General features: G+C 46.8%; 1 protein-coding gene across 1 annotated transcript in view; it reads right to left on the bottom strand.

Moving 5' to 3' along the window:
- Nucleotides 1–4,962: 4,962 nt before the first annotated feature.
- Nucleotides 4,963–17,589, bottom strand: part of SMG5 (SMG5 nonsense mediated mRNA decay factor) — a 47,712-nt gene continuing 35,085 nt past the window's right edge. The window contains exons 16-22 of the mRNA XM_044991216.1: nucleotides 17,316–17,474; nucleotides 16,363–16,422; nucleotides 15,221–15,380; nucleotides 13,554–13,644; nucleotides 12,436–12,510; nucleotides 11,720–11,858; nucleotides 4,963–10,182 (exon numbers count right to left, since the gene is read on the bottom strand). Of these exons, the coding sequence (XP_044847151.1) occupies nucleotides 10,099–10,182; nucleotides 11,720–11,858; nucleotides 12,436–12,510; nucleotides 13,554–13,644; nucleotides 15,221–15,380; nucleotides 16,363–16,422; nucleotides 17,316–17,474 (768 nt within the window). The 3' untranslated portion in view covers nucleotides 4,963–10,098. The remainder of the gene's footprint in view (nucleotides 10,183–11,719; nucleotides 11,859–12,435; nucleotides 12,511–13,553; nucleotides 13,645–15,220; nucleotides 15,381–16,362; nucleotides 16,423–17,315; nucleotides 17,475–17,589) is intronic.

Below are 17,589 nucleotides of genomic sequence, written 5' to 3'. Positions count from 1 at the left end.
ACAGCGTGGCATATGCCTGCTTGAGAAATGCAACATGCTAAGCTGCACTCTAAGACTTCAGCAGCGTCCGCATGGGAAGTTACTGGGTGGCAAGCCGGCGTGTTACAGATTCGCCTGCTGCCTTGCCATGCGTTATCCTGCCAGGTAGATATGTCTTTAGGCTCCACAGTCGCTGCTGTAAACAAGACACTTGTCACTTGTGAAAATTTCCCCCCAGTCCCCGATTCAGCAAAGCACTTGCTTAACATTAAGCGTGCACATAAGTTCGTCCCTATTCACCAATGCATTTAGGCGTATTTCTCATGCCCCACTAATTGGTCTGTGTGATCCATAACGGATAACGCACCCTATGTTCCCTTTTGGTGGTCAACGTGGGGATTAGAATGGTGGTACAGGAACCACACAAGAACAGCCGGGAACAAGGAAAGTTGCACTCCTGTGTTTAGTTGCAAACTATGCTCGACAAGGAGCTATGTCAAAAGAAAGGGACGGTCTGGGTTTAAAATACGGCACTCGTGTTTGCTGGAAGGTGCCCAGGACTCGAAAGGAGTGTGAGAAACTGTAGAGGATGCCGCAGAGAATTGCAAGAATGAGCCAATGTCTGGAAAACCTGCCTTACACTGAGAGACTTGAATAGACCGAGCTCCTTTATGTTCTCGAAGAGAAGACTAAGAGGTGACTTGAACATGGTCCATAAGTACCTCCACATAGGGACAAGATACCAGATCATTGACGGCTCTTTAGCAAAAAGCTACCACAAGATCCAATGGCCAGCAACTAAACCTAGAAACCGTCAAAGGATGCCAGGGTGTAGCAGTGAGTGTAATTAACCATTAGAAGTTTCCCAAGAGAGGTGTGTGGATTCTCCATCACTCGGAGGCTTTCTCTAGAGCGAGAGCCGCTCTAGCTCCCCCACAAGATATGGGCTGGATGCAGGACTCATTAGATGCCATGCTCTGGGCAATGTTATGCAGGAGCTCAGACTAGATTGTTCACAATGGTCCTTTCTGGTCTTAAACATCCATGAACTTCAACCACGACCTGCATTTTTGAGAGCGCTGCGGAACTAGTGGCTGGTTAATGTCCTTCAGCTCAGAGCATCTGAGCCGCATCTTGCCACCCACTCAAGCAGAGGGCAGCCATGGGGTGGATTAGCAGCATTCAGGCTCTTGCACATCAGGAATTGAAGCCAAAGGAGGCTGGACTTTAAAACCAAACCCTCTCCACCCTGATCCTTTGGGCTAGGATGAATCTCCATAAAGCCAATCATGGGATGCCATACGAGGCATTTCAAACAGGCCTCATGTTACGTTAAGCATGTTATCAGGAGGCTGCAGCTCCCTCTTTAATCCACCTACAGCACAGGTCAAGCTAAGAATCATGTTAAATGTGTCCATAAAGGACCCTCAAATCCAATTGATTATTTACATTCAGGTAGAGCCAATTGTCCCATTGTGCTAGAGGCTGTACAGACATAGACTCTGCCTGGAAGAGCTTACAATTTAAATAGCCCAGGCAAATGAAGGCTGAGAGGGGAAACCGAGGCACAGAGGGAAGTGATTTGTCCAAGGACACCCAGCAGGTCAGTGGCAGAGCAGGGAACCCAGGTCTCCTGACTCACTGGCTGATGGGATGCTCTATCCACTGGACCACGCTGCTATCCTCTGTCAAACTCTCCTCGACACCTACACTCGATAAGAGTTTGGCATCCGGCGTGCCGAGACTGCTGTTTATATAAATCACCCTCATCTCAGGGCCATGCGTACCCCCCCTACACATGGTCATCTCTTGCCAGGCAAGTTCTTTGGGGCAGAGACTGGTTTTGTGATGGACATACAACTGCTAGCACGGGGAGCCCTCCCCCTCCATTTGGGCTTTGAGGCATAATCGCTGTACAAATAATAAATAGCCACGTGGGTTTCAGAAGAGAGCGAACGACAGAACCCAGGAGGCCCAGTGCCCCAGTAAACATGACCATCAGATCAAGAAACGCTGCAAGTGAGCTAGCTAGGACTGTAACTAAGGCTTTCCCGAGAGAGCAGTGAAATCCTAAATCCACTGATCTCAATAGGCCAGGCTCAGGATGTCCCATAAAAATACGGCTTCCCCTCTCCCACCTTCCCATGAGCACAGACACGAGGCGCTCAGATACTATGGTTGAGAGTCTCGGAGAAGAATCTTTTCGGAACAGAATTCTAGCCGGAGTGACGCAATAAGCCCATGGCTTCGGAAGGGACCCCCGACCCAAATATCACCAGCCAAGTTACTCCAGGGAGGCGGGCGGGAAGGCAGCCATCCAGGGCACAGCAAACAAACCCCCCTCTTGTTGCTTTGCAGCAGGATCTGGGTCAGTCGAACAGGGGCTCGCTATCTGTATGGAGCTAAAGCCTTGGTGCTGGGTGGAGGATGTCTCCCCAGAAGCCGCGTATTAATGGGGCAGTCGGTGTATCCGGAGAGCCAGCCTTTGAGCCGGTTAATACCTGGCATTGTCTCGGCGCGATCGGTCCAAACCAACACAGACATTTTAAAACTCGGAGGCTGCAGGAGCTGTCCCCGATTGCCCCCTCTTGGCACAGCCATTTAGAAACAGGGCACGTTTCGCTTCTCTCTGAAAAGCTGCTGCCTCGGCTATTCTTCTGGAAGGAAATGGAGGGCCTGGTTCTCCTTTGCACTAAGGCCGCTTTATACCACTGGCAGCATAAAGCAGCCTTAACGATTGACATCTGTGCCCACTTCAGCAGCCTCTGCCAGAGCCTCTTAAAGGGGCCCGCGTGTGAACGAGAAGCAGGCCCTAAGGCAGCCATGGAAGATATTTAAAAACCGAGGCCAAGATTTTCCAGTGTCTCGTGATTTCGGGAGCCCAACTTGACACACACCTTAAAGAAGTTGGGTTATCAGACGCTGAACGCTCAGCACCCTTCTGAACATCAGGCTCCTTCCAGATGGGTCAAGCTCTCTCTGTCAGCCCCATCCTGCTGCATGTCTGTCGATGTTACTTCCCTGAAGGCAAATAGCCTGGGGAAACTGGATTTTTATTACTATTACAGCTGAGCGGGGCCCCAGTGTCAGACGCTGCCCAGGCATGGTGAGGAAGAGCCTCCGTCCTGCTCTAACTAGACTAAGCAAAGGCAGGATCATTATCTCCATTTCACAGATGGGGAAACAGAGGCAGAGAGATATGGATGGGCTTATTGAAGGAAAGAGATCCCAGCCAGTCTGTGGCAGAGTTGGGAACAGAGCCCACCAGGCCAACTCCCAGCAACGTGCTTTAACCACAAATTCAAGTTTGGCTAAAGCTGACAACCGTCATTCTCCTGAAAGATACAACCGCAGGTCAGCTCTGAAGCCCGCGTTCTCAGGGCTTGGGATGAAGGCGGCGACCCATGGGGGAAAGGCTACATTCCAGATGCGCTAGAACATATGTAGGCACAGTGCAAAGAACTTGAGCAGAGATCCAGTCTCCCAGGGCAGAACTGATCCTCTGCCCCCCAGCTATCAAGTCACTAGTCCAGAGCAGCCTTAAAAAAAACCCCGCCAGAGATGGAGTTCTAGCCACCTCCTTGGGAGCACTATGGCTCAGCGTCTTCTCAACCTTTTCAGGTTGGCTCTGAATCAAGTGGGAGCTGCTGGGTGGCAAACACTAGTGACAATTTGACCAAGTGGAAGTGACCCTTCCCCACTTCCCAATTGCCTTTCATGACCCCCCTACGGGTCACTGATTGCAGAAATACCGGTCTAACAGATCTCACTGTAGGTATCTGACCTTAGATCCTTTGATTTATTTCAGCCCATTACTCATCGCTCAAGCTGGTTGAAAAAAAAATTTCCACCCCCAGCAAGCACATGAAAAATTTTCATTATACTTCTAAACAAAATTTTCATTTCAAACCAACCTGTTTCCTCAAACTTTTGAAAAGTTCAAGTGACTGAGTTGAGAGTCGTTTTTTCCTTTTGCCACTCTGGAACTTTTTTGAAGTTGGGAGAACTTTTGGAAAAGTTAGAGGAGGAAAAAAAGTGACACACACAAACCTGGATATTATTCTTTTTAGTGTTGCTAGGGGGGTGGACAAAAAATTGAGAATTCTTCGGTTTTCAAAAAAATGGAGATGAAAAAAATCAATTTGAAATGAAACATTCCCTTAGAAAAATTCAGTCGGAAATATTTAGCCACAAAAAAATATTAGTTTGACAAAACCCCATTCTTTGTCAACAATTTTCAGCTTTCTTCCTAGCGCATGCAGGTGCTACTTACAATAAAGCTCAGGTCTAATATACGCCAGAGACCAAAGCTCCCATTTGGTACAGCTGAAGGGTTCCGTTATTATAGGAGATTGGTGCTAGGCACTGTACAAAGAGAGACGGTCCCTTGTTTCCTAAAGACTGTTCACAATCTAAACAACTGCATAAGCCCCAATCAATGGGGATTTCACAATGGCCAAGTGGACCAAGAAAATACTTACAGAATGAGGTATTCGGCCTTTCCGTTCTAGGGTGCGGGTTTGGATCAGTAATGACTCAAGAACTTGTCGCCATCCATCGTTTTGCTTCAGGAAGACAGCACAAGCTTTTCACGCTGTTGTATCTGTTCTGTGGCTCAAGGACTTGAGTCCCAGGGCTGCATGTTGGGTAACTCTCACAAGCATCTAATCCACCAGCTAATGCAAAGACAGCAGACTCAGGAGAAAGAGGGATGCTCAGTCTCACTGGAGACAGCACAATGGCTCATGACATGCCAGGAGCCAATCTAATGAAAGGCAATTTCCTGGCTAGGCAGAACTCGTGCCGCGAACTCCCATCTGCGTCTCTGAAGTCAGTGTGAAAATGACATTTAAACATAGTTCAAGAAATGTCCAATTTAGCCTGGCATGCACAGATCTGCAAGAAAGGTGCTGTTCTGCGTTCCAGGGACAGACTCAATGGATCATAAACAGTAAGGAGGAGAAATAATGAACGGAGCGATCAGGAGGTACAAACATCTTGTACTTTATTAAGCCAGTCAATGTGTTCCAACCACCGTCAGACGCATGCCATGAAATCAGAGGTCAAAAGGGCCTGTGCCCCACATCCTCTGAGTTTATATTATCAGACAACTGACAAGTGTGTGGCACGGTTCCCCTTGGACACACATCGCCTGGACTGTAAATCCACAGTGTGTCCACTCCTCCCTGGTTAATCGCCGTTGAACTGTGAATCCACAGGCTAGGGGTCATTTGTGCTATAAAATATCTGGAGGGTGAGCGTTAGCCTCCTTTGACTCCAACCCAGCAACCATCCTCTCAACATTGGTTCTAATGTTTGCAGAAGCAGAGGAAGGATTGGGTTACAGGAAAGCCGTACCCACGGTCATTCCCCTTCTTACCCTGACAGACCTCTGATTTCATCATCAGCTGGTATCTCACTGTATTCCCCCGCCCCCTTTAAACAGCCCCCTTGCTAGATGAACAAGAATGAAAAGCTGAGTTGTTTCAAATGGCATTCAAACAAATCATGTGACCAGAGTGGGGGAACAGCTTAAAAGACGAGTTGTTTGGCACAGCCTACCCATACAGTACAGTGTCCACCACACACCGAACAGCGTTTTTCACCCATTGCTACACATATAGACAGTCTGCTGCTGGCAAAACAAACATGCCACGCGCATGAGAAATCAAGGACGCCGTTCGCCCCCAGAAACTGACAGTCTCTGTGAATGAGGTTGTCACGCTGAAGCTTCTGGGAATCCAACTCGGTGGAAGGGGAAAAAAAAGAAAAACAAAGCCCAGAAACACATAAAACGATTAAATTAAAAACAATATTTTAACCCCATAAAGCACTTTTTTTTTTGTTTTGTTACCAGCATAGTGGGTGTTATGACGCTTGAGCTAACATTGCTCCCCCCAGGGGCTAGTTTGGACGTGGTCTAAGAAGGTTTTTGGTAGCTACTGAGATAGCACCATTTGCGTTAGCACAGGAAGAAGAGCTGGCTTTGCAAGGCTCGAATGTTGCACTAGGATAGCGTGGAAGGTCAGTTTGCAGCTACATCTCAAGGTGGCGCTATTGCACGCTGTGGTAGACTCCCGTAAGACCCAAACCACAGCATTAAGCTACGGGCACTAGTGCCGTGGGCTACGATACATCAACTCTGTCCTCCACTGGCCACTTAGTGATCTAGCCTCAGAGAAATACTTGGCATTAATCATCAATGGATGTTGCTAAAAGTGGCCATCTCTGTTTGAGTTCTAGACTGGGATTTGAGATTCCTGGACCAAGACCCCTGCTGGTCTAAGTCAGCACAGTTCCAATTATGCATTTAATCATGGCTCCGTATTTTTGACAGACCTGGGCCAACTTATTAGTTGGGAATTTTGGCCCATCATGAGTTGTAGGATCAGGCCTTAAAAGCATCCTCCCCTGCACCTCTCCTGAAAAGAATCAAGCAGTGCCTCCAATTAAAGCCCAATGTTAGAAAATGTTTTATAAGAGGAAACTATGTGTCATCTTCCCTGGTGCCTTGATCTATGGCTGTCCTATTCCACACAGACTGATGCATCATTTTTCGTCCCTTTTCCGGTTTAGATTAAATCCGGCAAGGGCACGGAAAATGTGTTGCTTGCATTTAAGCACGGTTGCATGGCCACATATTTTTGGAGGATAAAAGCATGCATGGGGAGCTTCAAGATGCATCTTTGAAAACTGACCACCCCTGCCTGAAGCTTCCTATCTCAGCAGAAAGAAGGTTGAAGATGTGTATGGAGACATCAAAAGGGTGACATTGGTCTCCTCTGTTAAGGGGCTATCAACACTCCTCCTGACGGAGGATAGCCAAGGCCCTTTCCCATCCTCCTCAATGACAACACTCCTGATATGACCAAAACTACCCTTTAGAAGGCAGTGCATCAAGACAGGGATGTTTATAAAAATACAGACACACTTTCCCCCCTTAAAAAAAAAAAAATCATGCCTTGATTTCTCTTTCTGGACACACAAAGAGGGATCTCTTTTTAGCTCAGCAACGTTTATTGTTACAAAATAAATTTGAGGTTAAAAAAATCACCTTCAAAAAAATGAAATTTAAAAATCTCTTGCATGTCCCACTGCAACTGTCAAAACAGCCCCCATCAACTGCCTGCTCGAGCAGTCGCCCCATTTCAAAAGATGAGCAGCTGTGGCATCTTCTGTGGCAAGGCTTCACCTCTTCCCTAGCGTCATCCTCAGTTAATGGTCACCTTTGTGCAGTGCTGGGTAGCTGCTGCGCACCCCCCACTCTATCCATGATCTCTGCATCACAAAGCTCGGCTCTAGGATTCCAGTCCCAATTTTGGGTTGCACTGTTGCCTTGGAAATCATAACTAACTGCAATGCCAATGGGATCTGTTTGGGAGGGACTGGTTTTCAGTTTCTGCTTCACTTGCACTGCTTTTCCCCCCTCAGTCTCATCTGTGGCCACTGGAATTCGCTACATCTGAACAGCTCCCATCCTAGGCTTTGGACATTAATTGCAGTAGAACGATTCCCATTTCTTTACAAAACCAGAACAGCACGTCTCAGACTACACCCCCGAAAGGGAGAAAAAAAAATATTTCCTAGAACTAGAGATGTAATCAGCTGTGACAAAGCTTCATTTAGTGCAGATCTTGCTTCCGCTACAACTCACTCACTGCTGTGGGTTCCAGTTTGCGTCCTACCAAGAGGAGCTGGGCAGAACACCCAAGTCTGAGAGAAGTCTGATCCACTAGACAGAATTCAAGATGACCTAGCCTTGTGGGTCAGCGGGGAGTGTAATTCAGTGCACTGGTCAGCATCATGTCAAAAAAAGGGATAGAAACGCAGAGGGTGAATCGGTTCACTTTCAACGCTACACTGCTCTGGCTCGTACAACTCGGGGTTCTGATGGAGACATCATACACAGGGTAAGACTTTTTTACTTTTTGCATCTCCATTAAATAAAAGCACGAGCTAAACAGAAACAGACCTAATAAAAGAAAACAGCGGAGTACGTGTGGGAAAGGACAAATGCCATGCACTGAACTCCACCTGGGGATATGCCACAGCTGACATCTGTTTGTAAACACAGGAAGCCAGCAGGATCAGGTGAAAGCCCCCATTCAGCGTTTTTGCTTAAGCTGTCTTCTTGGCACGGCTTAGTGAAGCAGCACAAGTTTCAGGTGAAGCCGTAAAGAGAACGCTGACCCCCTATGCCCTCCTCTGCTTTCCAAAGGAATAAAATCACCTTTAAAGCACACTGGCTTTCCAAGGCCTTTCATCTGAGCAACCAGGCTGCTGGCTGCAAAATGATCTAAGCTGCAAGGTGGATGAATCCTGGAGGATTCATACTGGTCGGAACCCCAAATGGGACGTTCTGCAATTCTGGTATGATTTGTTATGCTGGGAAATCGGCAGGTATTGCAAATGGTTATTTTTTTAAATGGTCCATTCATAGGACACCATTAATAACCAGTTATAGCAGCTTCTTGTCAGGCCAAAGTAAAACAGCCTGACAGAGACCAGTGAGTTCAACTCATTACTTGCATAGTTGCTGCTGGTTCAAGTGGACGGGGACATCTGGTCTTGAAGTACAATGACACAGATCAACAGAGATGGAACTTCTCCCCGGTGCTTAGTGATCGTTATAGCAATGTGCTTTTCATTTACAGGTAGCAGTGTTACCAGAAGTCAGATGGAGGATGCGTAGAGATGGTGCAGGAGAGAGTTTTGTAAATTTGCCTCGCAGGAAACAAAGGGAGCTAATTCCAGCATCTGCACAGCTACTGTCTTCCCTTCCTTTACGGATGCTGCTGTACTGACTGAAAGGCATAGAACAGTCCATGGGCCAGTTCCGGATGACACTGACTTGCAGTGGCCACTGCATTTCCCCGCCTCTGCTCCTAGGGACTACATAAGCTCTGCAAACCTCTCGTTTTAAACAGAAGCAGCTGAGTCCGAGAGCAACTGAAGAGACAGTTGATAAGCTTATGAAAATCCTCTGCACCCCCTCCTCCCCTAACACCCCACTGCAAAATAAGGAAGAGGACTTAGGGACCCTTTGGAGATGTTTTCAGGTCCGATTTGTCTCTTGAGTCTTGGCAGACTCAAGCCAAATCAACAACCCTTGCCACTGTCCAAGCATCCAATGCAGCTCCATTCTGACTACCAGCACCTAGTCTGGATTGCATTCACCTTCGCCCCCCCACCCCCGCACAAAGACCTAACGCTGGGAGTGGGGGTCGTTTAGGAGGAGGAACGAACCCTTTCCTCCTGTTCTCTCAAACAGCCCAAGCTAAACCTATCATGGCTCACAAAACACGCAACAAGTACAAAAGCAAGGAATGCACACCAAACTCCTAGCGGGATAGGGAAGGTTTCCAGCTGGTGCTTCTCTCTACAGGCAATAATCACTTTGCACCCCCCCCAGTATGGAAAGGGGAGGAGAGGAATAAATAAATTTGTTCCTAAAACTTTTTTTTTTGCTTTTCTGTTTAAAAATAGCATCATCATTTCCTTTTTCTCTTTAATTCTTTAACATTTGAAGAGGATCCAGAACCCCAAAGGAACTCCACTTTTTTTTTTTTAATATATATATATGCTAAGAATTAAAAGAAAGAAGATGGAAAAATTAATTAAAAAGGTGTTCGTGTTCCTATCACCAGATTCCCAATAAAGAGCACTCTTTGGATCTTTGTCCCCAGCCCCGGAGGCTAGCCCCTTTTGTTGTTCCATTTCCACGGCTGTGGTTTTGGCTTGTTTAAATAAAGTACATACTAGGAGCTGCCTGGCGATTGGGGACGACCGAGCAGGCTTTGGGGGGGGGATGAACGACTGCCCGTCTCTCGCCCATCCCTGCCGACCGGGAGAAGGGGAGATCTCTTCTTGGCCCCGCTGAGGTGTCTCTCTTCTCAGAGCAGTTGGCGCTGTCGGAGATGTACAGTCGTCTGTTCAGGGTGTGGGTTGTGGGTGTTTTGTGTGCGTGCCGGAACTGGATTTGTTTTTGTCATGGTTGCTGCTGCTGCTGCTGCTGCTTCTTCGTGTCAAGTCTCGCCTGTGTTTTGTTTCCTTCGTTCAGACACTGCGCGTTCTGAGAGGGGGAGAGAAAGGTACACCAACCCGATGCCCTTCTGACCATCAGCCCATCTCCTTCCACTGCTTGTAGAACTCCAGAACATTTTTTATTTCTACACTGGCACTGGCTGCTGCCTGGATAGCAGACTGGAGACAAAAACAAGACAATCACACACTAAGGTTATTTTTCCTGAATTGCCAAGACAGCAGACTGGATGGTACAATCTATCTAGGCACTTCCATGACCACCCATCGCCATGGTATGGTATTAGCCTCAACACCCTTGTGAGATAGAGAAGTGTTATCCTTGGGGGAACTGAGTCCCAGAGCGATTAAATAACTCACTCTAAGGGCTTGAATACACTACTTGCCGGATCGGCGGGCAGTGATCAATCCACCAGGGGGTCGATTTATCACGTCTAGTATAGATGCAATAAATCGACCACTGAGAGCTCTCCTGTCGACTCCAGTAGTCCACCAAAATGAGAAGCGCAAGCAGAGTCGACGGGAGAGCGTCAGCTGTTGACTTACCACAGTGAAGACACCACGGTAAGTGGATCTAAGTACGTCGACTTCAGTTACGCTATTCACGTAGCTGAAGTTGCGTATCTTAGTGCAGACAAGCCCTAAGTTCCACATGGAACATGTGGCAAAGCCAGGAAATGAACCCAGGTCTCCTGAGCCCCGGTCCAGTGCCTTCACCACAAGATCAACCTCCCCCTTGGTTTAACAGCTCTTTTCCTTCCCTACCTCCGAGGGCAGGAGAATTTTTATTTAATTAGGGAGTTCAGGGTTAGATTTTTATTTTTCCTTGACTCCGTGTGTGGGGCAGGGGAAGACATCAGTAAAATATCATGGAATGTTGGGGTCGAAAAAGCCCACTGGTCTCCCAACGTTATCTATCGCCCAACCAGCGCAGCAGAGTCTCCAGAACTTTGTCCACCAAATTTCAATCTCTTAGGGAAAGGGGCTTTTTGACTGAGCTCAAAGTGGGGAAACGTTTCCTGAGCAGCCTTCTCAAATTCTCTGTCATTTTTTTCTCCCATTACATGAAATTCCACCCCTTTGGCCCACACTGAACAACTCCTGTACACAACATGGAACTATGCTTTTAGAAGTTTTGCTGTTTTCGATCCTCAAGAGCACAAGATCAGTGCCAAGAGAAGAGCCTGGAAAGGGGGCACACTTTATTCCTTCTATAGGAAGCCACAGCTCTTCCAAAGGGAGGCAAAGCTAAACAGAGGCTGAGATTTTCAAAGCAGACAAGGGGATTTAGATGTACAATTGCCATTGAAATTGATGGGAGTTGGGCATCTAGACAGCTTTGAAAATCTCAGCAAAAGTGCCTGTGTAGAACCAAAACGTCTGATTCGTATTCACCCCAGGGCCCCTTTACGCTGCTCTGACATCATAAAGGAGCCTTAAAATGGTGTAAGTAACAGTTATGCCTATTCCAAAGACCCCTTTGCACTACCAGCGTAGCGTAAAGGCGCCCTAGTGCAAACGAAAATAAGGGCCACGATTTATAACTCAGGCTTGTGAAATAAAGTACACTTACTAGCCCAGGCAGGAAATACACTTGCAGTAAAGATGCTGATGATGAAAGGAGTATTTTTCCTTACCTGGGGTCACGAAGGATTTTGCCACCCGTTGTAACCTAGTTACCTTATTCTGAGACACTGACCTGCATGGGTGCAGAGAATTTGCTTGGATCATCCGGCTGAAAGCCAGTTATGATGGTAACCATCCCTGTGGTGTCATCCTCTCCGTTCCCTTGGGACACAGTCAGCTGTTTGCAGCTGTCCAATATTTTATAGAGGTTCCTGTCACATTGATGTAAGGAAAATCAAATCACTATTTGTGTCTGTGCAAACAGATACTGATTTCACTTATCCACAAAAGTATAAGTACATACAGCTGCAGGGCAAGCTTCATCCTAACAGTGTACAGTCTTTTAACCCCATTATTTGTATTAAAGTAGCACTGAGAGGCCCCAACTGAGATCATGACCCCATAGTGAGAGAAAGTCACAGCCCCATCTGGTTTATGATCTAAATAGACGAGACAAAGGACAGGAGGGAAACTGAGGAAGAGATAAGGGAAGTGACTTGCCCATTGTGACCCAGCAGTCTAGTGGCAGGGATGAGGCTAGAACCCGGAGGCCTGAGTCCCACTGGAACTAGTTGCATGAGTATGGATTGCCAGATATGATCCTCCTCCTCCAGTGGATAAGACACTGGACCTCACAGCCCCTTTGCTTTCTGAAGAATAGGATCAAATCTAGCAACCCAAATTTATGTAACTCGTCCCAGAGGTGGCACCACATCCCAAAATCCACCTGGCATGCATGTAATGAAAAAGTAAGGCAACTCCAAAGGTTATGCTAAGCTGTAACCTTACCAGGCATCTAAATCCTGTCTCTTCAGTTTATGCCTCTCAAAGTTTTTCCCAACATCTTTCTGGCAACGAATGTACCTGAGGAAAGAGCAGATTTACTGAGTCCACACGGAGGTTACTAAAAGGGAAAACGTCAATATTTTAAAGCAAAGGAAGTTGAATGATTCTAAGCATGCTGGTTTTCTCGGGATTGCTGGATGTTTACCAAAAGCAGGTGCTGCCCAGACACCCCAATTGCTTAGGTCCCATTTGAAGTTCCTCACAGCTTTCTCTAGTCTCAACTAACCTACATAATTTAATGTTCCTTCAAATGTAGATACCTCACTGTTGGCCCATCACTGGCACGTAAAGTGCCATCAGCCCTACCACGGATTTCTGGGTCGTGACACCATTAACCTTCTGACATGTTACAAGTTGACCATTTATTCCTAATCTTTGTTTTTTTGTTTCTCAGCCAATTTGTAATACATAACACTACTTTGCCTCTCACCTCCTGACTCCTTAGTAGCCTCTTGTGAGAAACTTTGTCAAAGACTTTCTAAAGATCAAATAGATTATAACACACAGTTTTCCTTTATCCACTCTGTTGACTCGATGCATACTAGTAGACTGGAGGGGAACAATTTCCAGCATCACTCCAGTGCCTTTTTTTAAAGATAAGACCAGACAGTGGTAAATATCAGACCGCTGGTATAAAACCTGATTTTACGGAAAGTTTGCACATTCTGTTAGCCACTTCATTCTCAAGGGAATTGGATTAAATTCTATTTGCTTGAAATTCTGTTGAAAAAAAAACCATCCTCCAATTCCCGTCCTAAAATGCAGTGCACCAATAAGCAGCTGCAACATGCCACACCAGAAGTGGCTGCATTTTATTACTAAGTAAAGTGGTCCCTACAGGTATACAGAGATTGTCAAACAGGAGAGAGTGTTGAACCACATTAAACCACTGTGTTGCCAGTGCCTTCTTCGTATTGCCCTGGTGTATGTTTAACGGTACCCAATTACCATTCTGTCTTTATTCTGCATTCAATCTGTACAAACACCATTTATTTGAAGGACTTTTTCCTTCATAAGAAACAGAGACATTTATTTTAAAACCAAGGGGAAAGGGTATTTACCTGTTTCCCTTTTTAAATTCTGCCTCTAAATACCGGATGCTGTCACGAGCGCCTGCGTTCTCCTTTTTCAGGAAGTCTAACCCATCAATCACTAATAAAAAACAGAAGTGAGAAAGTTGGTTTGTTGGTGCCTTTACAGGTTAATCCTACACGTGGCACGAACTCGAGGAGCTGTGGAATTGCCTCTAGCAGGTGGCAATAACTTTATGCTAATCAACTAATCAGCTGCTGACCTGGACCTTTCTCCAGGTATTAACTGATGAACTATGTTAAACTCCAGCCTGAGCTACAAATACAATGGTGGTTAAGTCCATAAATGGCTATTAGCCAGGATGGGTAAGGAATGGTGTCCCTAGCCTCTGTTTGTCAGAGGATGGAGATGGATGGCAGGAGAGAGATCACTTGATCATTGCCTGTTAGGTTCACTCCCTCTGGGGCACCTGGCATTGGCCACTGTCGGTAGACAGATCCTGGGCTAGATGGACCTTTGATCTGACCCGGTATGGCCATTCTTATGTTATATTCTTAATGGCCAAACAAGGACCTATGCAATAATTTCCAGCTGCTACTCCTGAGGCAAGGAGTCTTTTTTAGTAAAACAAATCTAATTAGTGCTACGAGTAAGCACTGTACTCTCAGCCCTTGGGAATAGGATCCTCTAGTCACAAAACTGGGCAGGTCAGGCTCCCCTACCATGTCCCAACATTGCTCTAACTCTGACCTGAAGAGGTCACCTTCTCGGGGTAAACAGGAAGATCAGTTTCCATGAAACATTCAGTCCTTGATCTCTGCTGAGAATGCAAACAAGGGTGCCAGTGAATGCCAGCTGTGGCCAGTGGTTTGATATGTGAACATTTATTTATAAAGTGTCGTGAATATACATGAGGAACTATGCAAAACAGAGAGAGAATCCCTGCCCCAAAGAGCTTGCAATCTATAGGAAAACCAACATGGGATAGAAGTTCTGGTGCAGGGGAGGAAGCCAATACAAGGAGGATTTATGGAAGAAATAGGATTTAAGGAGTGGGGTCTGAAGAAGGAGAGGGGTGTATGGCGGACAAGAGCAGGTTGTCCTAAGTGCACAGGGTATTACAAAGTGATGCACAAAGTTGGGGGTGGGGGAGAGAATATGTAGCATTTATAGCTATTTTCATCCTCAAAGCCCTTCACAAACATTAACGGAATGGGAACTTGCCCACCACCTCATTTCACACAAGTCACTAAAACAGCCACCACGAATCAGGCAAGGCACATAGCAATGTGGGCTGAACCTGAGGTAACCTGGTTGTCGTAAGACTGAACCGATTCCCCCAGCACATCAGCCAAGCCAACCATTCTCCAAAGCTCTGAAACACAGGGGCTGCCTTTGCCTAAGCTTTCAGAGAGTCACTAACCTCCTTGCACATTTATACAAGAACAATGGACAAATTTTGCAGGGGAAATCCAGACACCAGGGTTCCCTCTTCCTCTAACCTACTGGACGTTTCTGAGCTACTCACAAAGCTTGGGCCCGATTTCCAACAGAGCTCAGCACCTGACACCACCTCCTGTTCTCAGCTGTGGGACAGGGAGGATTCTCCACTGTTCTCAAAGAGCATGGCACTCTTGAAAGCCTTTGGGCTTGAACCCCTTGAAAACCACACAAGCAAACAGGAGCCTAACTGTACCTGTTCGAGGGATGATGATGATGAACCTGCCGCTGGTAGCTAACTGCCGGATGATGCTGAGGTGCTGGCAGAGAGCTTGGGTGTCTGGGACAAGATAAGGAGACATGGCAGACTGAGCTTTGGGCTGTTGGAGACTCCCCTCCAGCTGAGAAACCTCCAGCTGAAACAGGATAGCAGCAATACCAGATTAGAAATTCATGCAGAAACAGAAAGACAAAGGGTGAGGGTCCCTCCTGCCATGTGCAGCCCAGCCCCTCCACTTCCCCAACCGCATGGCATGAGCCCACCTGATCCTGACAGATGTGTTCCCCGGGCCAGCGGATGGTGAAAGCTCTCCCATGGCTGGGGATACATTCCCTCTCAGCCTCAAATCAGGCTGTAAGTTCGACCTTCTGCATCTGAGCAAGAATCACTTGGTTAAGTGTTCCTGCCTGTACTGAGACATCTTTGGTGCCTGAGAAGACGGACCATTTTTACCTGTAACTCCATTCATGTGGAGTCTACACAAACTCCATACACCTATGAATATTTCCACGAGCCAGACCTTTTATTCCTTTCTCGACAAAAATAAGCTGTTCAAAGAGTCTCCCTCTCTTTACAGAGAGGATATACAACATGTACAGTACACATCTGGAATAGCTTTATGGAGTTGCCCAAATCTGTACTCACAGGGGCACATACTGGTAATGATAATACGGTGTCTTTATAGAGTGCCTTACATCTAAATATCCCAAATGTCTTAACAAGGGCCCTATTTCCAGAGGGGTAAACTGTGACAGAATCGGAGATCTTGGCTAAGGTCACAGAGCAATTCAGGAGCAGGGCTGGAAATAGGACCCAGGAGTCCTGACTATTAGTACCCTTGCTCTAAGCACAATGCCTCAATCAGACAGTATTGTTTTAAGAGGCAGATCTCTACAGTTTTTATTACACTAGGTCAAACTAGAGGGGCTGACCCGTTTGGTTTTTTTTTTTTATTATTATTTTATTTTTTAATGAGATGTGAATAACTGGCCCAGAAAATGATTTTCCATAAGTGCACCAAATAGAAGATTTGCAGGGCCAGGTTCATTCATGCGCCTGGGAACGTAACTCTAAGTTAACAGACGCTGGTGGTTTAGCGGAGAGCTGGGATCTCGTACCTGCAGTCGGAGCTGAGCCATGTCTCTCATTAACCTGTTCCGACGAGCTTCCTCCGCAGCCTAGTCATAAAAATAGAATTACAAATAAAATTAGCAGGAGAAGTGGGGGCTGGTGATTAGCATGTGCTTCCAGAGAGGTACTGAGGACGCGGGAACAAAACTCAAGGGACTGGTAACGGGAGAGTATCTGTTCGCCTCCAGGTCACCAGCTTGAATCCAACCCAAGTCAACCAGGACAGTTGTTCCCATCTGATGGTGGCTTGGAGGACTGCAGATCTGGGATGGAGTTTTTCCCATGCACAAAGACTACATAATAATGATTTGCCAGGAAGTGGGGCGGTTCTCTAGAGCCAATTCCCTGCATTATACTGGGTGACAATGCTTGTGGCACATTCATTAGCATGCCAGATTATCCGTGACTTTTCATTCAGAACTCGGTGGGGCAGATTATCCTCTTACGAAACAGCAAGACTCAACAGGAACAGACTTTTATCCCTAGATGCACTTTGCTCCTGGCAAGCAGCTTTCCCAAGAGGAATGTAGCCAACCTCTCCTCTCACTAGGCACCGAAAGTGTGTCAATTATGAGCCATTACCAAGCTTGTTAAGGAACACAATGCCAGGCAGAGGAGCCAATGGCAACATTAGCCTGGGATGCCAGCATGTCACAGATCACAGCATTAGCCCTCTGAGGGTGGCCACGGCAGCGCTGTGACGTAGGCAGTGTAGTCACATTTTATTGCTGGGGGAGAGCTCGCCTGGCAATAAAAAATAACCACCCCGAACGAGCGGTGGTAGCTTGATCGCCAGGAGCTGCAAGCGCTGTCTATACCGGTGCTTTTCAGCGCTAAAACTTTTGTTGCTCAGGGGGGTGTTTTTTCACACCCCTGAATGACTAAAGTTTTAGCGCTGAAAGTGGCAGTGTAGACACAACCTAAGACTCTTCCAACTCACCATGCGGAACTGGGCCTGGGCTTGATGCAAAAGGTTGTCCTGCTCAGACTGAGCGATGCTAATGAAGATCCCGACCTCCGAATTAAACTGCAGGATGCTGCCTTGCAAGTGGGTGATGAAGTGGCCAAAGCTGCGGATGCAGCAAATACGAATCACGGACTGCAAGGAACAAGATGGTTTGACATGAGATGTACCACACTCCCCTGGCGGCAGCCTGAGCTAGCTGAGAAGCTGGAATCTAAACTTTTAGAAAAAGGTGGAAATGACTAAAAAT

This window comes from Mauremys mutica, chromosome 17, assembly GCF_020497125.1.
Source record: "Mauremys mutica isolate MM-2020 ecotype Southern chromosome 17, ASM2049712v1, whole genome shotgun sequence".
Taxonomy (NCBI): domain Eukaryota; kingdom Metazoa; phylum Chordata; order Testudines; family Geoemydidae; genus Mauremys; species Mauremys mutica.
Note: the sequence above shows the minus strand (reverse complement) of the source record. Positions and strands in the feature narration are given on the sequence as shown.